The sequence below is a fragment of the Telopea speciosissima genome, chromosome 1 (genome assembly GCF_018873765.1).
Source record: "Telopea speciosissima isolate NSW1024214 ecotype Mountain lineage chromosome 1, Tspe_v1, whole genome shotgun sequence".
Classification (NCBI taxonomy): Eukaryota; Viridiplantae; Streptophyta; class Magnoliopsida; order Proteales; family Proteaceae; genus Telopea; species Telopea speciosissima.
In genome coordinates this window covers 24180572-24205931 of record NC_057916.1, presented here as the reverse complement: position 1 = coordinate 24205931, position 25360 = coordinate 24180572, and the positions used below count along the sequence as shown (strand labels likewise).

Below are 25360 nucleotides of genomic sequence, written 5' to 3'. Positions count from 1 at the left end.
TACAAAGATTGAGATAGTTTGACACGAATATTTAAAATTGTGGCAAACTCAACAAGATTCGAATCTAAATTGACAGTGTGTGTGTATACCGAGTGTTAGCTTAAGCTATAGTGGCGGTGTGCCTAGTTTTTTCTCACAAAAATATATTTTATCAAGGGAAGTAGTTTTCTGTCCGGGAGTGTGGCCTACGCCAACACTCTCATGTGTCTATCTCTCTCCTCCTCAAACCAAGGGGGTAGAGGTGTCTTTTCATATGAAGAGGAGAGAGATAGACTCATGGGAGTGCTGGCATAACCAGAGAACTTTCTCCCTTTTATCAAATATAATATAGGTGAAAGTGTATGGGACCAATGGGAGTGTGCACAGAAACATCAATATGAATGACATTTTTATTTTTAATGGGGTGGAATAGTTATTTTACCCTCCTTTGTGTCTGGACACAGGTGCCACGTTCCCCCACAAAGTTCTTTTTCCCATAATATAATAATGGGTACAGGTTGGGCATGCCCACGATGTGCCCAGCCTGAGTCTCTCTCTCTCTTCCACCCCCTATGGATATGATCCCCTGCCCTCACCATCCCACCCTTTTCATTTGGCAGTCGCTAGCTCCAGGAAAGCCAACGTGCACAACCCTTTCCCTATTGTTATTCTTATAACAATGGAAATGCAATGTTTAAAAAAAGCACAAGATAAATCTGAACCATCCATTCAAACTATATTTTCACATTCAGAGTAGGAAGAATGCACAGTAATGTCTAGAGTAATGGTAAACATGCATAGACACATATACACAATGTATGCCAATACAAAAAAAGTTTATTTGATTGAATTAGACTTTGAAATTCAACATGTGACTAATCTAGAGATTCTAAACCATGTTCTCTCTAGCCAATGGTCGAAATGGACATATCATCGATAAATGTGGCAGAATAGAACATAGCCAATGGACCGACATATATCACCTAGAGTACTGGTACACATGCATATGGATACACGGTTTTTTTTTTCTTCATAATATACATTTTATAATTTCTTAGTTACACACTCCATTAATAGATTGTGTTCATGATGAAGTAAAGCCAGCTTGGTTCATCTGGTAATCATTAAAAGTGACAAATTTTGCAAACCATACACTTCAATCCTCTAAATCCTAGGTGGTCATCTAGGTGAAATGGTTGGGACTACTCCACTGACGAGGTCGCTGCCATAAACGTCTGATGACACGTAAGGGTTCTTCATTTCTGTGTTTGGCGATGATGGTGGAGTCACTCTCTTCGGGGGATTAGAGCCCATAGATCCTGTTGCAGTGGCATCTGACTCCAGTATCATAGGAATTATATTCTCAATTTCTCTGACCACCTCTGCCATTGAAGGTCGAGCTTCAGTCTCATCTTGGCAACACTTGAGGGCCAATTTCGCAAATTTCTCGGCACATTCAGAAGGGTAAGATCCCATACGTTCATCCATGACCGAGACGATCATACCCGACTGGTAGGCCATGTTCACCTGGGAATGAGTATAACATTGAACAAACCTTAATCCACAAAACAACATCAAAAGGTTGGTATGGCAGATATACACAACACACACCACACCCACACACCCAATGTGGGACTAAACCCACACCCGATGTGGTCCTAAAAGTCGGTTAACCTTTTGGGATTGGTGTGTGGTTTGTGTGTGATTACACTTGCATCAAAAAAAACATCAAAAGGTTGGTTCAGGAACCATATGAAACCTGAAAAGACAATGAGATCGTACTCAACTCTAAAAAAAATGAATCAAAGCAATAGTTTGACACACATTCAGGAGACTGCAACTGACCATGCAGCAGACTCCCTTTAGACTATGTCTAAACAGAAGGAACAATGTAATCAACTGATCTCAACCACCTTATTCTTTTCTTTTCTTTCCCTTCTCTTTGGATAGCCAAGGAAAGTTTAAGGTGTAAAACAAGTGCAGAAACAAGCCCATGGATCTGACATTTTCAACAAACTTGTTGATTTTGACACTCCTACATGAGGTCATAGGATGGTGGCTCTTGCACCCTGAGAATCAGTAAGCATATATTGTGAAGTTTCTATCACATACACTTGCTGTCTAAATTACTCCATCTTAAGATTCACCGTTCAATTAAGAGGACATGGTATAAGGTAGTACCTCTCGAACAATGTTTTTACCATGCGAGATTGGCTGCATTCCTGTCAAGAGCTCTAGATATACGACCCCGAGGCTATAAACATCACTCTTATCAGTCAATTTATGAGTTAGGAAGTATTCTGGATCGAGGTAGCCCTGCAAAGGAGAAGCACGCAAATTTCATTGAATTTGATATCATTCGTTCAACAAAATTTGGTTTTAAATATTTTTGAGTTTTCTGAGTTTGAAAGCTTAATATAACTAAAGAACTTATGCAGAAAGGAATTTTCAGTTTCCACACACTTGATCACGAATTATCCATTTTCAGAAAAAGATTTAAACTTCAACTATGGCCAGTGCTTTCAAGGAATTGAGTTCCTTAAAGGCTTTGTTGAGTTGAGTACCTTGACCAATAACCTTAAGCTTTGACTGAATGTCATGCTCAAACCTATGGATATATCCATTACTTTGTCGGACATTAGCATTAAATTGAATTAGAAGACTGAAAAACCAATTCCAAAGTTGACCTATGAATTTTGGTATCAACAGAAATGGTGGCACAAGCAGTTACCAGCTTTAAAGTAAAGTTGGAAACTAGCAAGCAATGCTAAATCAGAGAATAATGCTTACCGGGGTACCCTTTACAACAGTGGAAACATGACCAGGTAAAGTCCCTTCAATATCTGGAACTGGCGCAAGTTTTGAGAGACCAAAATCAGCAACCTTTGCAGTAAATTTGGAGTCCAACAGTATGTTGCTGGATTTGATGTCTCGGTGAAATACTGGCGGGGAGACTTCTGTATGGAGGTAGAGGATGCCCTTGGCTGAACCCATTGCAACCCGTAACCTCATGGCGAAACTCAGAGGTTCTTTGGATTTAGCTGTGGCAACACAAAAAGATTTATTTAGAGCAAGTATATATACGCATGGGGCATTAATTATTTGTTACTCAACTAAGAATTTATTTACTGTTGATGTCAACGACACAAATTAATTTTGTAATCTTATTAGCTGCAACCTAGCAACTATGAGTGAGCCCGTGATTCAGGACTCCATATCTTCTCACTTGCCAAGTGTCAGTGCTAAAATGAGCATTCCATACGAGCTAAAAGTGGATGCAAAGATACAAAATCATAGAAATGGCACTAGTAAATGCCATTTTTAATTTAAAGTTTGAGCCAAATTTGTGACTTCGGATTGATTTCTGGGCCATATGGTAGTAAATGAACATTTTACTAAATCATACATTAGCAGAGATTTTCTAAAAGTGGCCACCATTTGAGCCACATGGAGGGCTGGTGTGGCCATTCTAACATGTTAGATAGGGAACCCTTTGAATTGGAAACCTATCAAATTTTTGTCCGTTCAACTTTATGGCCCAACAGCAATCAGAATTGAAGTTTTCAGGTCAAAAAGCCAAAAGCATGGACTTTATTTTGCCATGTGGCATAATGTGTCTAGGATGAAATTTTCTACTACTAGAGGGTGTTGTAAACAACATGTGGACCTTTTCCCAGGTGCCAACTAAACCTCCACATGGCAGATTTCCGATAACTTAATGAGTACCAGTATGTATATGGAAAAGGTTAGGCCACCCATTTTTATTATGTGGGATGGCCCATTCATTTGAGCAGTGTCTCCTGATCAGTAGATGGGGGGGGGGGGGGAGTGTCCCTTGGATAGGGTTTAGCTCAACTGTTTTGCCATTGGTCCCGCTATCTACTTAACATTTTCCCATTTTGATTTATTTCTATTGCAGGTACATTGTATAGAAAAAAATACTATATCCTGGTGCACATGGAAGCTGCAGTCACAGCGTCACCATGTCAACCTTTTTCCATGTGTCATGTCTCAACTAAGTGGCACTCTGTCATGTGGTAAGAAGATCCATTTCCTATCCACTAAACATTTCAAGGGATATTATGCCCAAATCAAAGGTTCGAAACACACAGGACTAGGGGTTGATTTGGACAAGAGACAAAACATGCGGTAAATTCAGAACATCCCCCTTCTTCTGAATGAACTGATTCTTCCATCTCAACACTCCAGATGGCAGAAACACTTGTCAATGCAGGCTTCAATGCCTATAGTTAAGAGAGAGGGTGAGAGTATCTAAGGAGACTTTTTCTTTTTCTTCATAATGAACCAATGAAAAATCCCCCCCCCCCCAAAAAAAAAAAAAAAGAAGGAAAAAACAACTAAGGAAAAATTTTTAATTTTTCTTTATTTAAACAACTAAAGAACATAAAAGCTGAAAAAAAAACCAACTTTCTGGTGAAGTAAATGCCTCTCAAAAGGGGTATTCCTTGAAAAATTTCCTTGAATATATATGAAATAGTACACCTTCAAATTATCCCCCCTCCCCTATAATTTCACAAGATTCAGTTGTTTGCAATTAGAGTTGCTAACGTCATCTCAGAACAAACAGTAATGAGAAAGGATAGCTGAATGATAGCAATGGCAATATGAGAAGGTTTACCAGAAATGTGATCTCTCACTGTGCCATTTTCCATGAACTCATACACCAACATCTGCATGCACACCCAAAAAAAAAATAAAAGAACATCACATCCAAACTTGCACATATAACCTAAGTGCATCAACAATGAAACCACAAAGGAAATTATGGTTCATTTGAATACCATGATGCCAATTTTCAAGCTGTTAGGGTAGTTGCAAAGCTGAGGTTGTGAGTATGAATATAATCAAGTCTCAACGGATAACGTTAAAATTTAAGAACAAAGAAAGCAAGGGAAACACCTGTTCAATTTCTTCATCACAATATCCAAGCAAAGAGACAAGATTCCGATGGTGTAACCTTGACAAAAGTTCTATTTCAGTGAGGAACTCCTTCTCACCCTGTAAAGATCCCTCTTGTGCACGCTTTATGGCCACAATTGTGCCATCAGCAAGAATACCTTTATAGACCTTCCCATAACCTCCTTGGCCAATTTGTGTGGAGCTACTGAAATTGTTTGTGGCCAGTGCCATTTCTTCAAAACTGAATCCTTTCACACCATCAATTTTGATTGGAGTCCTTGATGCTGCAAAAAGTATACAAATAAAGAATAACTAGATAATGATTCATCTACGTCAAATAAAAATTATAACATAAGCAACACCTACGGTTACGGATTCAACTATTGGTTCCCATTGTCCAGGGACCAAGCGATGGAAACTAATAGCCACTACACAGATTAATGTCTTTGTGCCAAAAATGAGAAAAACAATAGAGCCACATCAAGTCATCAAAAATAAACATAGAACTAAAAGAAAACAGAACTGTAGCAAGCTATTGGAAGTTTGAAACAATCAAAACATACATTTGGTTTATTCTGTTCTTGGAATTGGTGATTGTCCTGGTATACCTAGTCTCACATTTGGTTTATACAGTTCTTAAAAAATATGATCTTATCTATAAGTGATTAAACTGCTCTCGATTTAGAGAAATATTCTTTTTCTCTAAGAAGTTTGAGTGGTCAAATGATTTTATTTTTACATAAGACGTTTTGTATTAGGCAGAGCAAAAAACCAGCTTTCCAACAAATCCAAGATTGCTTAAATATGATTTATATTGAATGAGTTATGTTCCGGTCAAACCTTATTTGGTGTGTGTGAATGGTGTCAAAATCGCTCTGAATGGAAATATCTTTTAGATATCGAAACAAATGAATATTTTACCGCTCTTTTGGTTTTTAACAATGTTTTACTATAATAAGATTTGTGAAATTTTTAGATTAAAGAAAAACCCCAGCATTAGAAAGTTGAAAATTTCACCTACCTCCAAAAATCCAGTTTTTGTTCATGAACCAGGTGGTTGACTATTATCCTTTTAGAATTTTTTTAACTATTTTTATTGGATTCAAATAATAATTGCTTATTTATGAATAATATCTTAAATGATATTTGACATAAATAAGGGCCAAACTTGGTTCCACCAAGGCGACAAACACCTAGACCCTACAAAATCCACCTGGACGCCTAGGCGATGCCTTGACAACTATGAGTGGCATCTTGTTGGCGGTGACGGGAATGTCATTGGGTGCCACAGTGGGCTAAGTGAGGTAAAGAAGGCTATGGCAACACATTTGAGGGACAGATTAGAAGCTAGGAGGGAGAAGAGGGCAGCTAGGGATGAGTTTGATGATGCATGTCGAGAGAGGATGCCTGAGTTAGGGGAAGAGGATTATGACACTGAGGAGCCAGATTGGGATGATGTAGAAACACCAGCAAAGGCTGCACAACTGAGGAGGGAAAGATTAGAGAGCACCGAGGCCTTTAAGATGGACCAGGAGAGATTGATACAAATGGCCAGGGGAGTTGGTTCATCTAGACAGGCTAGAGAAGAGCCAGAGCTACAGCTACACCGGAGGAGGAGATTGAGACAGAGAGAGCTAGAGATTCCATTCAGGAGGAGCCCCATCCCCGCCCCATCCCCACTTCCATCCCCACCCCAGCCCGTGACCCAGCTATTGAGGTCCTTCAGTCGCATCCTGCCCTCTTTCCAAGATATGACCGAAAACAAAAGAAACTGAAACAGATGTGGACTAGTGTGATGGAGAAAGTGAGGATTGCTTTCTCCAAGTGGGCTTTATACCACAACATTCCAGCCAATGCCACTACAGGGCCATACTATCTGAACATGTTAGATGAGATAGGTAGAGCTGGCCCAGGAGTGAAGGGGCCCACACCATATGAGATTGTATAATGTTTACTTGCCCCATCACAAGGCAAAGTTGGTGGAGTATATTGAGGGGCTGAAGCTGATGTGGGAGCATTATAGAGTGACTACGATGTGTGATGGTTGGACTGGATCTATTAGACAGTCCATCATCAATTTCATGATATATTGTGATGGGAGGACCGTGTTTCTCAAGTCAATTGACGCATCCCAGAAAAAGGAAGTAAAGTACATTTACAAGTTGAAGGAGGTGGTGAAGGAATAGGGGGTGGTGTTGTATGTTGATGGCCTCATTGGTAAGTGCTACAAGATCTCGTGCATTGGAACCCATTGTTATGGACCCGAATCCATTAGTATGGAACATTTTTTTTTCCAAGTGAAATCCCTTAGCCTTCTTTTTAGCTGTTTATAGGATCTTGACAGTACCCCGAAGGGATCCATACATCAAATCTTTATAGATGGCTTAAAGCCTTAAATATAGGCCTCTGTGATGCTTTCTTCTGTTAAGATAGAGCATTAACTACTATAAGAGGGTTATGAGACCCATCTCCCACGAGGGCCGCCTCTATACATTGTTGTAGCCCTTACTTCAGCTTGGTGATTTGTTTACCAAAGCCTTGTTTAAAAGTGTATTTCTTCAAGGTTGTTCCAAGCTGGGCATGTGTGTCCATTTATGCTTCAGCTAGAGGGAGCGTTAAGAGTTAAGTGCAGCAGGGAGTATTTTTGAAATAACTTTTGTTCCTTAGGGGCTTATGTGTATGTTACATAAGGGTACACTTGTCAATATTTAATTTTATCATTATAATTATGAAGTTACTGCTACCGAATGGAAGTATTGGCTACTCTCTCCAATAGGTAGCCACACTTCTCTCTATTCTCTTCTCTTCTCTCTTGTTTGAACAGTGACAACCATGCACTGTGTTGACAATAATAACAACCAATACACAGATACTGCCATCTGCACTGTGTGTTCAACATCTTGTTTCCTCCTCTCTTTTTTTTTTCTTCTTCTTCTTCTTCTAGTTAACTGTTGGTTGTTCTAGGTCTGAAATTGTTACATAAGGTACTGAACTGACTAATGTCAAGAGATATACCATGAGACATTTGTGGTGAGCAGTTTGGATCAACGGGTTGAAGTTGGGAATCTTATTATGGGTCCTGCAAAGCCTTGTGAGTCACCCTTGACATAATGACATGAGCTGGGTCTGGGAGCCATGTTGGATACAGCTCAACCATACTCATTTTTATTTAGCACCAAGTTAGATAATGTTGTTAAAAGACTTGCTAAACATTAAGTCATTATCTCGTAGCCCAAGATATGGGTGTCACCAAGTCCTAAACCTGTATCCATACTCCATGTTACAACCGCTTATCCCAAAAGCTCGATCTGTTAAGGGCTTCAACAATGTATCAACACACAACACCCCCCCCCCCAAGTGCAGGCCCACATACACACGGCTCTGCACGTGAAGCCATCACATGGTGGCACCATGATGTGGCACTGAGGGTACAATGGGGGTACAACAAAACACAACACAAACCCCTCGTAGTTACCAGGGATCGAACACCCAACCTCCTGCTTTAATACCATGTTACAACCGCTTTATCCCAAAAGCTCGAGCTATTACGTAAGGGGCCACAACAATGTATCAACACACAGCACTCCACTTGAAGGCAAAATCTTTTAATTTAACAATAAGAAAAGCAATCTATTATCTGTTCCAAGATCCAGGATCAGCTTAAGAGGATAGATACTACAATTAAAAATTCAAATATTTGAGATGAACTGATAAATCTTTATGGAGATACTCACATTGGCGTTTTCTTGTAAATGCCCGCTGGTTTCTCATATGTCTTCTCATTACAAGGATAACAATAATCGCAGATAATGTAACAGCACATGCAATGGCCCCTAATACAAGTCCAGCCAGTGCACCCTTGCTTATCCCAGAGCTTGAGGTAGCAACATTCACTGCAAGAGAAAAAAAACCATTGACCAGATGCTAAATTATCTTGCGCATTCACATTATATTAACATAAGATTAAAGTTTTGATCAAAATTTAGCCACAGAAAGGAATATTAATAATGCTTCAAAATAGGAATTTTTATGTAGAGACATATTGTAACCATTCGAGACTGTAAGCAGTGGGTCCAAAGCCCTAGTGGAGTCCTCCAGAGAGGGGAGGAAGTGCATACCCGGCTTTTGGATGACAAGATATATTTAAAAAGCTGTAGGAAAGGAAAAAGGACAGGAGCTCAAACGCCAAGAACCAACTGAACAGGTACATTCCAGCCCTAGGGTTCTCCTGGGTGGAACACTTGAATGGATGGCTGTGCCCTCCTGCATAAGCTCCAGGTTTACCATCATGCAAGCGCTACCTAATTTTTACAGTTTTGGGGTATTTGTGATACCTAGTAAAATCCTAATTACTTCAGAGTTCAGATAAAGCTACAGTCTCCAAAGCTGCCCCTAGGAAAAGAACACAATCTCACTTAAATAAGTCTATTTCCTGTTGGATATCAGTTTACATACCATTTTTATAAGGTCCCAAGAGAGTGAAGTTGAGAAGTTCATATGGCCCAAAAATATCACTGTCAGGAATTTTCCAACCTGTGAACATGCCCCTGATTCTCTTGATCTCACTCGTGTTAAATGTATAATTAACAGGAAACAACTTCAAGTTCATCTTCAGTCGAGGGCCTTCTTCCCAGATAAAGGTATCAATAACCACCTGATAAAGGGCCAAGTTGAGGCCTGAGGACATGTACTCATCAAACATAATCTTATATGGACGGAAATCTGAGAACCCAGGACTTTTCAACCGATAACCAACCCAAAGCGGTGCTGCACAGGAACAGAGTAAAGGAGCTGCAGGAACATATTCGTATCCTTCATTTTCAGGACATGATTGAATACGACAATCCGCCGTGTTGCTTGTTGAGTTTGTGTCTGCATTGTTGACTCCACTTAGAGATCCACAAAACTGAACTAAGTTGACTTGATTAGAAGCCATGCGGCCCATGCATATAGGATTCCCTTGAAGGCTGAAAATCATACAGAAAACTACTGGCAGTCAGAAGTCAGAACCTTCCAAAAAAAGGGCCTTTTTTTTTTATCAACATATAATGGAATTTTACTAAAAGCGAAGAGATACATAGGGCTGCCAGCCCAAAAGATGGGACCAGGAGCAGCTACATCTGTCACTAGAATACAAAAACAGAAACCAACTTCAATTTCATCGTATGAATAACCCCATAATACATATGAATTATCATAGTGCTGCTATTGAAAAGAGAAGTTGCCACCTCACTGGCCATTCTAGGCATCTAATGGAATGAGATGTTACGCTGAGATGCTAAAGCATGAATGTCTCTAAGCATATGTTGTGACCTCCATAACACTCTATCTGGAACACTAATGCATCCAATAGCAAGAAATGAATCACTACCAACACCACCATATTAAAACCAAGGGAGATTGATAGATGAAGAATTTCAGGAGCCAGAACCTCAGCTGTGTTGGAATTCTCTGCCTGACCTAGAGCTGCGATCATGGATTTAGTTCACGGTATAGGTGACGGTATCGGTGGATACCGATACCAATACCAATAGGTATTGGCCATATTCCAGATCAACACAACATTTTTTCATTAAAAAAAATATACGTACCGTATCGGCCAGACATAACGGCCGATACGGCCAATCCAATACCGATTCCTCAAATCATGGCTAAGATGATGCAGCTAATAGCACTTGTGAGTCCCTCCCTAGTTTCAGCTCATATTCCTAACACTTGGCGACTGGAGAGAAGCTATATAGGTAGGGTACGAGATGAGCTATCTTACTTGGACCTGGATATCAGTACTTCATCCTCCCTAGTTTCAGCTCACATTCAAGGTGAAGAAATTGCTCTTGCTCAACTATATCAGTGGCATCGCCGACTCGGTCACCCTTCTTTTCGAGTTTTAAGTTATCTATTTCCTATAGTTGTCAGGCGTCGCCTAGGCGTCCAGGCGGGTCTCTAGGGACCTAGGTGACTGCCGCCACAGTACAGGGCGCCTTGCACTGGTTTAATTGGTATCGGACCAGGTTCTGGCACTTATTTATGCCAAATATCATTTAAGTAAATGTTTTTATATTTGTATTTCATTTAAGTGAATGTTTTTATATTTGTATTTCCTTTACTTAAATGTTTTTATATTTGTATTTCATTTACTTAATATATTATTCATAAATAAGCAAATACCCTCTATTTGAATCCAAGAAAAATAGTTAAAAAATCAAATTCCAAAAGGATAAAAAGTAAACCCCCCAATTCAAGAACAAAAACTGGATTTTTTACGATAGGTGAAATTTTCAACTTTCTAATGCTGAGTTATTTCTCAAATCTAAAAATTCCATAAATCTTAATATAGTAAAACATTGCTAAGAACCCAAAGTGCTGTAAAATATTCATTTGTTTTGATATTTAAAAAAATATTTCATTCAGAGTGATTTTGACAGCATTCGCTCACACCACATAAGGTTTAACCAAAACATAACTCCTTCAATATAAATCAAATTTAAGCAATCTTGGATTTGTTGGAAAGCTGGTTTTGTGTTCTACCTAATACAAAAAGTCTTATGTAAAAACAAAATCATTTGATCAGTCAAACTTCTTAGAGAATAAGAACATTTCTCTAAATCGAGAGCAGTTTAATTACTTAATGATAAGATCATATTTTCTAAGAACAGTATAAACCAAATGTATGTTTTGATTGTTTCAAACTTCCAATAGGTTGCTGCGTCAGTTCTGCTGTCTTCTAGTTCTATGTTGATTTTTGATGACTTTATGTGGCTTAATATTGATTTTTGATTACTTAACGTGACTTAATGTTGATTTCTGATGACTTGATGTTGCTTAATATTGATTTCTTATGACTTGATGTGGCTTAATGTTGATTTTTGATGATATAAGGTACATATTGTAGCATACAAAATAATGTTAGAAAAGAGGGGAAATAAAAAAATAACACTTGGGCGCCTTGTCGCCTAAGCGCTTAGGCACCCCTCCACTGCCTTAGGTCGCCTTGCTGCCTTGACAACTATGGTTTCCTTGCTTAATAAAACATTGTAATGTGGACCGTTTTGCTTGCAATATCTGTGAACTCGCTAAGCACACTCAATCCCCTTATTTTCCCAGTGATAATAAAAGTAGTGTTCCTTTCTCTATTATTCATACAGACTTATGGAGACCTTCTAAAACTGTTGCTAGGGATGGGTTCCGTTGGTTTATCACCTTCATTGATAACTGTACCCGGTTAACTTGGGTTTATCTTCTCCGGTCTAAATCTGAGGAATGTATATGGTTTTGTTTTGTAAAGAATGCTTAAGTTAGACAGTTGTACATGTCTAGATAGATTGTCATCTTACCCCAGAATGAATGCTTTGATCGGGGTTTTTAAGGAATGTCTAAGATCAAAGTTCTAATTGCATGTTAAGTAAAATGGAATGGAAAGAAAAAGCTTGACCCCGTTCACCTAAGTATTCCGCTTTTATGATAATGAATCTTTACTATGGTAAGAAATGTTTTATCTTGCACAGTCCCAGCCAGGTTTGGCTATGTGGGCCTGGTCTGACCTATGGCATTCTAGGGTCATGACACTACTGTTAAAACAAGGCTGCAATCAGCATTGACCATAATCCTGTTCAACATGACAGAACCAAGCATATTGAGATTGAAAGACACTTCATCAAGGAGAAGCTTAAACAAGGCTCAATTTGCATTCCTTTTATCACTTCAGAGAATCAGCTAGCTGATATGTTCACCAAGGGCTTGAGTTCAAAATCATCCCATCCTATTGTATTCAAGTTGGGCATGAGGGATATATATGCACCAACTTGAGGGGGGAGTATTAAGGATTGACTAGATGTTTAGGTTCATTGTATGTTAGGATAAGAGTGATGACTAAATCTTACCTATCATACCATATTTGTAATTGGTTGCACATTATAACTAAGCAATGGCCTCTGTCATTCTAGACATGCCAAACTATTCTCTCAACTCTCTCTCCTCTTCTCAACTGTTGATCTTCCTCCAGGTAAGGAGTTAGTGCAGTGTCGTTGGGTGTATACTATCAAATACAACCTGAATGGATCTGTTGACTGGCTCAAGGCCCGGTTGATGCGAAAGGGTTTACTCAGACTTATGGTGTCAATTATTTTGAGACTTTTCACTTGTTGCTGGGTAAAACTCTGTTCGGGTGCTTATTTCAATTATTGTTAATCTTGACTGACCATTATATCAGCTTGATATAAAAAATGTCTCTCTATAACGACTTGCTTAAGGAGGTGTATATAGAGCAACCTCCTCGGTATGCTGCTCAAGGGGAGATGCTGGTAAAGAATGCAGACTTCATACAACAATTTATGGTTTGAAGCAATCTCCTCGAGCCTGGAGCTTCAGCACTATTGTTACTCGGTGTGGATTTATCCAGTGTTATTCAGATCATTCAATATTTGTTTGCCGCTGTGATTCTAGGGTGGTAGTGTCTGGTATTGATGAAGTTAAATCTTATTTACAATAGCATTTTCAGGTGAAAGGGCTGGGTACCCTTAGATATTTTCTGGGGATTGAGGTTGTAAGGAGAAGTAAAGGCATTAGTATTTCGCAGAGGAAGAATATGCTCGATCTTCTAAGATTGAGATGTTAGCAACAAAACTTGTTGATATGCCTATGGATCCACATCAAAAGTTTGGGGCTAATGATGGTGAGAAGCTTACTATTACAGATAAGCATCAGTATAGGAGGCTGGTTGGTCAACTCATTTATCCTACTGTGACAAGGTCAGATATCTCTTTTGCAGTAGGAGTATTAGCCAGTTCATGGAGATGCCAAAGCTGGCTCATTGGGAGGCAACTTGTCAAGTTCTGTGTTACCTAAAAAATACTCCAGGAAAGGGTCTTATATATAGCCCTAATAGAAATGTCGATCTTATTGGGTATTCTGAAGCTGGCTGGGCTAGTGCTGAGGCTGATAAGAGGTCTACTATTGGCAATTCTACCTTTTTTTATGGAAATCTTGTTATTTGGAGGAGTAAAAAGCAAACCATAGTAGCAAGGTCTAGTGCCGAGGCTAAGTACAGAACTATGCTCATGCTGCAGCTGAGTTGATTTGGTTAAAGTCTCTTCTTCAGGAGCTTGGATTTCCTATTGTCAAACCTATAAGTATATTTTGTCTTTTGTGATAACCAAAGAGCGATTTATATTGCTGCAACCTTGTGTTTCATGAGCACAGTAAGAACATCAAGGTTGACTACCATTTTGTGCAAGATGTTGTGATCAAGAAGTTGATTGCTACGCCTTTTGTTGGATCTGGGAGTCAGCTTGGTGATATGTTCACCAAGGCATTGTTTCGTCCAGCTTTCCTCGCGGGTTATTCCAAGCTGGGCATGGGTGATGTCTACGCTCCAGCTATAGGGGGAGTGTTAAGATTTGTTATACATGGTGATGTTTTGTACATGTTGTGACACTTAACTATACTTACGCATACTTGGTGATGTTTAGTATCTTTGGTGAAATTTAAGGAGTGTAGTTAAGTTGCACCGGTAGGAGGGTCCTACATGGGTTTAAGATGTATTTGATTATGATTCTAAGGAGTCATTACCTATTTAATAACATGCTGCCCTGCTCTCTGTAATACATACACACAGTACTGCGAGCAAGGGTTTCGTTTCTAATGACTTCTCTCTTCTCTTCTTCTCTTTCTTTTCTTCACTCTCTTATTTTTAAGTATTGTTCTAAACTGTTTTAGTTCTGCTGCAAAGCCCATATAATTGATACTTAGGGAGCTGCTCTTAAGGTGCATGGCACAAAGTGACTTAAAGTTCAATCACAACATAAAGAAGAATAGAGTCATGCAGATAATAAATGCAGTTGCAAATGCAGACACCGACCTGATGGTGACATTTGGAGGGACGGTAAGACTGCCAGAAATATTTGTCAGTGCGTTATTCTGGAAATCCCTGGAAAAGAGAAATGCAAATACTAAGCTTCAGAAAGAGTTCTAGTCAACTCCAAGTGTTGCTACATAATTGTATAACACATTGGATCTTGATTCTTGGTAAGATACAGGAGATACTAACACTGAAGATAAAAGAGAAAAGGAAGTGAGGGAAAAAGGAAAAAGTGCTTTGTGGTTTCAAGCCTTACAAAGTAAGTGTTTCAGTTCGACTGGAAGTTCCATTTTGCCAGATGGTGGATGAAACAGAACCATTCAATGAATTATTTTCTAGTGACCTGCAATAAGAAACGAGTAACAAAATAAAACCATTGACAACAACAGATACATAGCCATTTGAACTATGTGCTGTAAATGATGTCGATGAATATTATCACCAGAACCATTAATAGACTAAATAAAGGAGGAGAGCCAAAGTATACTCACAATATCTGGAGGTGAGGAAGACCCGAAAAGTTATCAGGAATAGGTCCACGAAGATTGTTGTTTGACAGATCACTGCACAAATTATTCATTATGATTTTCTTGTTCTTATCATCTTTAAGTCAAGGAAATCCCAGTGGTGTCACTGTCGAAAAAAAATTCCTTCTAATTAGGGGTACTTTGTGTAACAATGGATTATTAGAAAGGTAGCAGTTCACCAAAAGGGTTACTGATGGGAAAGGCTACTTGTAATCTGTTGGATAGATGTCCAAGTTATATGTCTGTTTGCTTGGCTCCGATCTGACTTTAAAATCGCACCTTAGATTATGGGGATTCACATGGAATCATATTCCACATGAGAGGAAATCATACTTACATGGTGGTGATATTAGCAGAAAGCCTATTTGGTGGTATAGTTCCATCAAGCTGGTTGAAGCTGAGATCTCTGAAATGTGTATGTCACCAGCAGAAAAAAGACACCCATCAGAATTATAGCATGAAATGAATATGTGAATATGGTGAACATGAACCACAACTTCCCCCTGGATATAAATTTTAGCATCTTAAAAAAGCCCCCTACAATACTCGCAAACTTACAAATAGCCAAGGTTTGGTATACTGCTTAGGTCAGGAATTGGTCCTTGCAAGCTGCAGTTCCTGAGACTCCTGAGAAGCCAAGGGCAAAAATTAAAAACTTTCACCATATCTTAAAAGCTTACTTTTGGACACAGGAGAGAATATGCACAAATTTTTGTCCCGTTTCAAATGTTATAAAGCTTCCAGAACTTTGTATTAAAGATAATTGTAGGTATATATGTAGAACTCCATTAGTTTCCAAGATAAATGATCGCTGTTGGTCTGATGTGTGATCGAAAGCCATAAGATAAGAGTACAATTTCATAACTCAAACAAAGAGTTGAGAAGGTCTAGTGGACCATAGGAAAAATCTCAATCCAAATTCAGGGGCAGGAAAAATACCTGGGGGATATGTTAAATATAAGTTGGTTTGGTCACTGAAAAATAGGTTGGAGAAACAGATTTTTTTGAACAGCAAGATTCTCTAATTCTTATTGTCTGTGAAAATACATGTAAGTTTAGGAGCCTGACCTATCTTAAATGATTCAACTAAAGTAAAAAAACCAAAATTACTTGGTATCAGAAAATGCACTTACAATTTCAACAGTTTTGTCATGTTGCGGTAAGAAGCTGGAATAGTGGTCCCATGAAATTGGTTGTTGTCAAGTTGACTGCAAAAAAATATATACATATCAAAGAAGGAACTCATGAAAGTTATCCACAAGAGTAATCCTGTACTTCGACAATGAACTATAATTTAAAATGTCATCATACAGCCTAATGTCTGCAAAAGAAGGGGCCTGCTGATAGAGCTGGGCAGGGAGGCGATACTAGTTATCAGGTCAGAGAGACGCCTGGCCCCTTTAAATTACCATTACTTAATAAACAACTCACTACAGGGAATCATGGGTGCCGTAAAGCTTCTCTAGTTTCCTTTTTTAATACAGGGAATTCTATTTCCTATCCATGAGTAGTTTTGTTTTTTGATTGATTAAAAAGATAATTACTGCACCTGCCTCTCATGGTATGGTATTTAATGTCCCAGATTATTCATAAATGAAGCAAATTTGTAAATACAATTGTAGCTTAAATCCTTATCATAATATCAAACAATGCATATTATTGGTGTACAAGAAAATAATAAAACAAGATGAACAAATATTTTATGGCCTTTACTGCAAAATTAATGCGAGAAAACAATATGGAAACAAAAATATTGGAATATTTCCTGGCATGTCAAGAGCTAACCATAAATTCTTATATAGCATATTTTCCAAGATTGAAATCCCAGTATTTGAACAAGTATTGAAGATTATAAATTCTGAAATATCTTTCTGGAAGTATCGATCCTCTGCAAGATTTTTTTTTTGGGGGGGTAAAATCCTCTGCAAGATTTACTACATTTCTCAATGAGGGCAACTTGCTTTCAGTTCACTATGATGAGAAGATTGGTGGTAAGAAGCAAAACATTCAACAGTTGTCTAAAAAAGCAAGCATAAGAAAATAAAAAAACCCAGAACGTTCAAGGAATTAAAGTAATGTTTAGGTTCACATAAATTATAGAAAAATAGGGATCATACAGGATAAGCAAGTTTGGCAGTTCAGAGAACTCTGCTGGAAGATATCCCGATAAGTTGTTGTTATCAAGAAGGCTGCACAAGATTCAATTAATAGCAAGAGAATTAACACCATGAGATCCAGTCTTGACAATAAAAAAATAATGAAGGACTTGAAGTGAGAAATGAGGAGAAGCATTAATTTACAGGTGAACAAGACTTGGCAATCTGTAAAGCTCAGGGGGGATTTGTCCACTAATTGAATTATTGTTCATGTGGCTGCATGAGACACACAGAAAGTCATAACAATGGAAAAAGAGAGGTTAGTTGTAACTAAAATGGTTATGAAAGATCAAAATTACAACAGAAACCCACTGACAAGTGCTTTGTTTTGTTCAAGTATGCAAAAGATTTAGGCAATGGTCCTGATATTTGGTTCTGGTCTATTTGTATTCTGTCCAATTGAGGAAGATAACCAAGCTCGTCAGGCAGAGGTCCCATCAATTGGTTCCCATTCAAAAGCCTGCAAAAATACACAATAACGCATCAAATCTGAGAATTCAAGCACAGGAATTTCATTTTCTTTTTTCACTTTTTTCTGCCTACTACATGTGTAAGGTCCTGAAGAAATCAAAGCAATAAGTTAATATCCTTGTGGAACAAAGTCTTAACATTAAGCAGTTAACATATAATAAAAAAAGGTGAAAGGTTCCCTGCTCTGCACACCTATTTGTGCCACATGGAATGGTGGCGGCAATTCTGACCTTTGGATATTTAGGAAATTATTTGAACTGGCCATGTGTCAAAATTCAACCTCAAATTCAGTCATCTACACTCCCATGTATGTCCATGCACCACTTGGTAGTCCCATATTTTTCAATTCTTAGTTTTGCCACTTGGGAAACTCAGTTTAGGCTGAACTAGACATGTCATCAGGGAACCTTGGGGTCTACCTGTGCACAAAATTTCAGCACTAATAGATCTGCCATGTGGAATATATTGCGTGCAGACCAGGAAACCTTAACCCATAAAAAAAAAATATAGAAAATCTGCGTAAAAATTCAATGTAACAACTAAGTGACATGATTTTGTCACGAGGCGACACTTTTCTTGCCACATGGCGAACTTGGATGGGTGTGCGCTAGGCATAGCTTAAAGGACCATGATTTTATTGGCCGTATCAGCTGATCCATATCGGAATCAGCCAGGATCGATCCAGCCAATTATAGCCGAGATCACTGATCTTCCCTTAAAGATTGGCCAGTATCAGGCTGGATCACACAATTCAGATCAAGATAAGTCTTTAAATCCTTGGCAGTGTGTTCATGTCAGAGGACCCCACAACTATCTCAACGGGGTAACTCTAAACCTGAAAGAAGCATGGGAAGTGGTCGAAAAAGAGAGTTTAAAGTTTTATAAGATTACATGAATGCCATTTCATTGTTATGGAATCTAGTGGCATTTCTGAAAATTTCTGTTACTCTGAACCTACTTTTAAGTCACTTCCCTTACTTTGAAGTTGACTAGGTGTTGTGTCCCATATCACATGGATCCACCCATATTTTCTATGTGAGAAGTCATGATGGATGCAAAATGTGAAATCAAATGATACTCTGATATTATTCATATTTTCTGATGTTTAATGAAAATTTTATGGCTGTGATTTTGATCAATGGGCCTCTTGGAATTCATGCCTCAATCAACCTAATCTATATTGAGCTTTGGGCCAGGAGCATCCCAATATGGGTGCCGCACTTAGACAAACAATCTGGCCAAAATTCGCTCAGCTTGGCTCAACCACAAGGCTAGGTAGCTCCATGGATAGATTAATAACTTAGATGTACATGCATAAATGCATGTTCTGAAGGACTGGGCGAGCATAAAAAATTCAAATAGTAGTAACATATGAGAACATCTAACTGCATACAAAAGGGAACTAGTTTAACCTACAGGAGTTGCAGTGATTTGATATTGCCAATCTCCTTTGGTATGCTTCCACCTATTTGGTTCCACATAAAATCTCTTCCAAAACCAAAAGAAATAGAAACTGATTAGACCAATAAGAAAAGCAACATTTTTGCAATAAACAATGTATTCAGAGCATAGTTTAAAAACTAGCCGAATTTCGCTAAGTTCGACATGTCCAAGACGAAACAGGAGGTGAACCCCAGAATCAGCACTGTTTCGCTGAAATTTCGCTCATTTTGGTCGAAATCTCACTTATTCCGGTCACAAAAAATGTACTGTTTTGTTGAAATTTCAGTCATTTCGGTTGAAATTTTTGGTCATTTCGGCCGTTTGCCCCCCCGGAATGGCCAGGTGAAGCTCACGGGAAAAATACACTGTTTCAAAAAAAATTCGCCGAAATTTCTGTATTTCACTCATTTCAGTCTGACTGAAATGGCCTACCGAAATGAGATTTTGAACTATGATGCAAAGTGACAACTGTGTGCAAAATAAATATCCACAATGTCGAAGTTGAAAATAGCTATGTTGCAGATTAAAGTTTAAGATATGTTGCGCCTCACAAAATTTCCATGTATGACAATTGACCAAGCTCAGGTGCTAAAGTTCCAGAAAGATTCATATTTAAAAGTTGTCTGCAAAACAAATAAACAAATAAATAAGAACAAATTTGAAACATCATCATAGGAAATGAGTGACGAGCTATATTTTTTAGTTCGAATACAGTCTAATGGAAAAAGATGTTACAGTACAAATCAATAAACCATTAGTCATCTATCCTTAAAAGGAGCACTTTCATTCAAAATTTTCAAAGTAATCCTGCATCCATCCAATCATGCGCTATCATGGTAAGTTTCAAGATTGAACCAGAAAGATATGTATGTCAAAAATCAGGCGCAGTCCATTTTCTGGGCAGACAATTAGAGTACATTTCCCATCCACCTCAGAACAGTCTCTTTTCTTTCAAAGATTTTTGAAATGAGATACAGTAATTGGCTATACGTTTAACATATTATTGACTTGGAACGTTCTAAACTTGACATAAAAAACTAGTATGTACTTGCTCTTCTCACTAGTTCCGTTCTAACGTGTGGGGTCAAAACATGTTTGAGTACCCTAAGCAGTGCTTACATGCAGTCATAAATAGCAAGTTAGATATTAGTTTGGAATTCCACTTGAAAACAGAAGTAGGCTTCCATGACTATTTACTGTTTTAAGTTAGAGCTAATCCTTTTACCCTGCCTACTATACATCTAAAACTGTGATAACAAGATAACTAAGTATTGCAACCCACAAGCTTGAAATTCAACTGTGAGATAGCAATAGGTTCTCAGTGCGATATAGAAGAAATATGATGATATCTAGTAAAGAGTTCACTGAGATAAATCAATTATTGTACCTGCTTATTCACACAGCCAGTTGAAAGCGTCTGCTCCTTAGAAACAAAATATAAACATTACCCATGCATTATCAGAGGTAGCAATTCATTTCTCAATTAGTATTGGAAACTTATCACCATATTTAAAATTTCGAGGACATTTACCGGTACACGACTATGTGTTTACCAAACCATTCTGCACACGATCTCAAGATTTCAGGATTTAGAAGATTCTCTTTTCCATACGCAAGTAACATATGCTATCACCTCAAGTTTTTCTTTACATTACATGATAGAGGGCTTTAACTTCAAATTCAAGAAGCATTTCTTTGAGGAGCAACCAACTTGAAAGCTGTAAGAATACCTTATAATGCCTAATGGTGTAGAAATCCTTTAATGCAGCACTAGGGGAGAGAAGATATGCCAAAGAATGTCTAGTTCCAAAGTTGAACTCTACTTTGACAAATTTATTGCATAAAATACAGCAAATCTAGAAATTGTACCTTAGTGTCTCCAACGAATGGGCAAATTACAGAAACCCCCAAGAGGAGATATGAAACTGCCAAAATAATGTCTAAATCTTGCACTCACATCCTCTAACAAGAGACATGCACTTAGATTGAAAAGTGGTAGAAGTGTCTTCATCAATCTTATTGGTAACACTAGATACCAAATGCTTTTATCAATAAAGTTACCTCATTAAAATCTGGATCAAAATAACTTTTGCATGGGAAGGTTTTTCTGGAATTCAGGCTGCTGAATACTATTTAATAATTTTACTTGGCTACTGAAGTTAAAGCTTTTCCTGTTTGAAGGATTATATGTTACTTTTGAGGGTTGACATTATCCGTACATATAATCAGGATACAGTCAGTTTCATCTAAAATGATACAGTCCATCTGTTTGTACTAGATACAGAATTAAGCAAACTTCAATCATAGATAAATTTCCCGCAACTTCAAAGCAAACTTAATCTTTTTCTTTTGGGGGTGGGGTTGGTTTGGGAGCCAAAACTGAATTTCGAATGAAAATGAAAGAGAAAGAGAAGTCTCCTCAAGTCATAATCTTAGAGAAACTCATGCCTATAAGTTCCATGAAATAAGCAGAGGTAGATAGAGGAATTATTGGAAGCATACAGTTCTTGAACATGTAGATATCCATCAGCTGCCGCCGATGCATTGAAGCACAAAACGCCTGTCCAATTTGATGTACATGGATCTCCCCGATTCCAATTCTTTAAATGGTTCAGTGGATCCTTCAAACTTTTCTTGATGGCACCCAGTGCGCTGACTGCAGATTATTATTTATGTTAGCTTTATGCTCATATATAACAAACCTTAATAGAAAAAAGTTTCTGAAAATAATGGGCCCTCATGCTTTTGAAATCCATTACCAATAGCAGTTCCCTTACTAATCAGAATAATCACATAAATTATTGCAACCCACTGGTTTCGAAGCTGAATGGATCTAAGACTATCTAAGCCTAATCAGATTGTAGGTGTCTTCCCTGTTATAGATATTAGACCTGACATTGATCCCATCTATCAGATCACTGTTGGGCATAATACAGTAGCATGTTAGTTGCAACTTGCAACGCTTTTCACAAGCCACAGCTGGAGGTAGTGAACCCAAGTCCCGCTACTCGAAAACACTGGTGTCTCTGCTTATTCTTTAACATCAACACCATTCTAAAGCGTTCTCAAACAATTTGACAAGAAACTAAATCCAGAGCAAAATAGGGATAGCCCCAGTAATACCTTCCAAATTAGAAAAAAGGTAATTGTAAAGGCAATCTACCTTCATCGGGATTAGTAAGCTGCGCCCAAGCAAGAAGCGATGAGCAACACAAACATACAACCAGAGTGGCTGTAACCACCCAACCTCTCACACCAGGCATCTCAAGCTGAAAACGACATACAGTACACCTCCTTGCCAAAAATGACTAGCAAAACAATACACCATTAATACAAGGTTCGTTGGAAGTAGTAATAATGCACAAATATTATAAACGGTACCCCAAGAAACTTGGAAAATCTGGGAGAACTAATTAGAGCAAACTCCTTTATCAAAGAATCATGTCGAGAAATTCTTACCCGAGTAAGCTAAAATTCCTAAGAAACGGCACTGAAGGCTCCGCATGTTCTCTTTCAGTTTGCGCAGTAAATTTTCACGAAGGATTGAACACCAAACCCTAGAAAACAAACTGTGAGAAGGTTCACAACTTAAATGCGATATCGTTTTCAGCAGCAAATGCTCTTGATCAGTGATGCTGACCCAGCCGTCATGACGGCTGAAGGGGCAGATATCATCATTCAAAGCCATTTTCGTCCTTGCTTTTTTAATTACTTAATATTGGATAGATTTTTTTCTTCCTTGTTTTCTTATTCTATGGTTTAAAGTCCGCCATGCGGTTGCAGGTGAAGATATCAACAATCAAAAGCCATTTCAGACTTTGATTTTTTTTTTTTTTTTTTTTACTACTTGGCTTTGGATAGATCTTTCATTTCTCGCTTTCTAATTCAATGGGGTTAATCAACTTTTGACTTTGGAGGAAATCTGCTGTTTCTTCCCCTTTCTTTAATGTGGGCAGTTGGAGTCTTGGAGAGTGCGAGACGAAGAAATTATTATTAGAAGAAGAAGATTACTGAAAGTTGGGACAAAACGACTCTATTAGCTTTCAGCGTTTAAATACGTTTTTGTCGTGTGCGTAGTGCACCATTGATGTTGTGGGTCCAAACCACGCATCGCGGGGGCCTCCAGAAAATTATCCTCTCGAATCCCCTAAAGCTCGGCAGTGCAGTAGTGTTAAGCGGAGATGTCGATATGTGATAGTTCGGACATTCAACGGTTCGAGCTAATTGACTATGTTGAATTTGGATCGTTGGATTTCTGAGCTGCTATATGTCGGCATCTCCACCTAGCACTATCGCACTGTCGAACTTTAGGAATTGGAGAGGATAATAGACCGGTGTGCTACAAATCTTGTAGTGCAACACCAGAGCTTGCTATGTGAATGAGCTCCCATGACGGTATGGATCGAATTGGAAATCCGGATTTTAAAATTAAGAAATCTTTCTATCTATCGCATGTGCACCCCCCAAAGCACCCTAGTGATGGGGTTGAGCCCTTGAGCTAACAAATCCGATAAAACTTGAGACTTGTTTACTCCTCAATTAAACCTAGCATTTCAACACAGAATCAGCCAGAATAGATTCCAAGGAGTCTAGAATCGACTCTCATAATTGAAAACTCATCATTTTTAGGGTTCTTTGGTATGAATTGGCTATACCGGATCAGCCAGATTTGGGATCAGTCACGACTGATTTTGGTCCAAATTGGCAGATTCGCCGATTCTATTCCCAAATTTGAAAGAATTGTTAAACCCTCATTTTGGGTTTTATTTGAAACACAGGCAGCCGTCAAGTCTCAAAATTGAAGTTTGGCTCTGTTGCATGTATGTGCAAGCTACATGTAACGCTAAACACTTCTCTTTTACTTCTAAAATTGTTTCTTGTGTGCTCTAAATGGCAGTGTGTGGGACAGATGTTGAATATTATCTAAACATATATGCAACATAACCGATCTCCCAACTAAAAGCCTTTCCAACTTCCTTGCTTTTTACATGTAGTATAAACATTTGATCATTTTTACTATGTAATACATGTAAATTTTTTTAAGTTACATCACAAATTTAGTGACCTCTCCTTTATAAGGAAAGCCTAATAGAATACAAACGATGGTTGCTCGGAGCCAATTCCCTAAACTGGCTCTCTCATCCTTAGTTGTCGGATTTAGTGGCATGTCCACTGCTCCATGGAAGACCATTCATTTTTTATTTTTTTCCACTTAATTTTCCCACAATTATGATCTTCATAAAGGGTTGATAATTTCAAACAGTTCTCAAAGTATTATTTTGACACATTTTGATATAGGATTGGAAACGCAATTAATAATTATATGGTTCAACTCTCCTTGAGGCCTACCTATCCAAAATAAATAAATAAATAAAATAATTATATGGTAGGGTATCGAAGCAACGTGTCCATATAATAAGGTATTAAAAGAGACTGTCATGTGGTAGACAGATCAAGAGCACTCGAATAGTTGATTGAGGTGCATTGATATCCCACCCAACTCAAGGGGAAATCTCTTTTAGATGGCCACGTTTAGAAAATTCTTTCTAAGTGTCCACCATTTTGAGCCACATGGATGGATGAAATGTCGATTCCAACCGTTGGATGGAGAGGCTAGTTTGGAATTACCTGTGTGCGAACTTGTATACTAAAATTAATTTAATCAAATACCCTTTCATATAGGTTCGTGCATCCCCATGTATATTCATGCATATGTATGATATTTTGACTACATTTTCTCAGTCTTGGATTTTTTGAAACTCTATTTTACCACTTGGAGAATTCTTTTTTGATTGAAATTTGACATATGAACAAAAAACTTGGGATATATTGATCCACAAAAATCTTTAAATAATAGTATTTTTTTTTCATTGCTCTTCAATATTTTTTTACTCCAAATTGTAATAGTTTTTTTTTTTTTTTTGGATAAAGAAACTCCAAATTATTATAGTAATGACATCACTAAAATAATAAATAAAAATCACATGATTGTGTCCCAAGTTAAAAGT

The 25360-nt window shown here is 38.1% G+C and overlaps 1 protein-coding gene across 2 annotated transcripts in view; it reads right to left on the bottom strand.

The window, feature by feature from the left end:
- LOC122648766 (probable LRR receptor-like serine/threonine-protein kinase At1g06840) overlaps window positions 1-25360 on the bottom strand; it is a 101148-nt gene that overhangs the window by 19192 nt on the left and 56596 nt on the right. The window contains exons 1-20 of one of the 2 annotated variants that reach the window (XM_043841986.1): window positions 22516-22639; window positions 21855-22008; window positions 19904-19975; window positions 19326-19397; window positions 17755-17898; window positions 17583-17654; window positions 17400-17471; window positions 16416-16490; window positions 15841-15909; window positions 15620-15688; window positions 15247-15318; window positions 15012-15098; window positions 14756-14824; window positions 9355-9866; window positions 8634-8792; window positions 4900-5183; window positions 4619-4670; window positions 2770-3020; window positions 2161-2295; window positions 1115-1506 (exon numbers count right to left, since the gene is read on the bottom strand). In XM_043841986.1, the coding sequence (XP_043697921.1) occupies window positions 1159-1506; window positions 2161-2295; window positions 2770-3020; window positions 4619-4670; window positions 4900-5183; window positions 8634-8792; window positions 9355-9866; window positions 14756-14824; window positions 15012-15098; window positions 15247-15318; window positions 15620-15688; window positions 15841-15909; window positions 16416-16490; window positions 17400-17471; window positions 17583-17654; window positions 17755-17898; window positions 19326-19397; window positions 19904-19975; window positions 21855-22008; window positions 22516-22615 (2868 nt within the window). In that variant the 5' untranslated portion in view covers window positions 22616-22639 and the 3' untranslated portion in view covers window positions 1115-1158. Of the gene's footprint in view, window positions 1-1114; window positions 1507-2160; window positions 2296-2769; window positions 3021-4618; window positions 4671-4899; window positions 5184-8633; window positions 8793-9354; window positions 9867-14755; window positions 14825-15011; window positions 15099-15246; window positions 15319-15619; window positions 15689-15840; window positions 15910-16415; window positions 16491-17399; window positions 17472-17582; window positions 17655-17754; window positions 17899-19325; window positions 19398-19903; window positions 19976-21854; window positions 22009-22515; window positions 22640-25360 lie in introns of those variants that run through there. The other variant, XM_043841987.1, reaches the window with a different exon arrangement.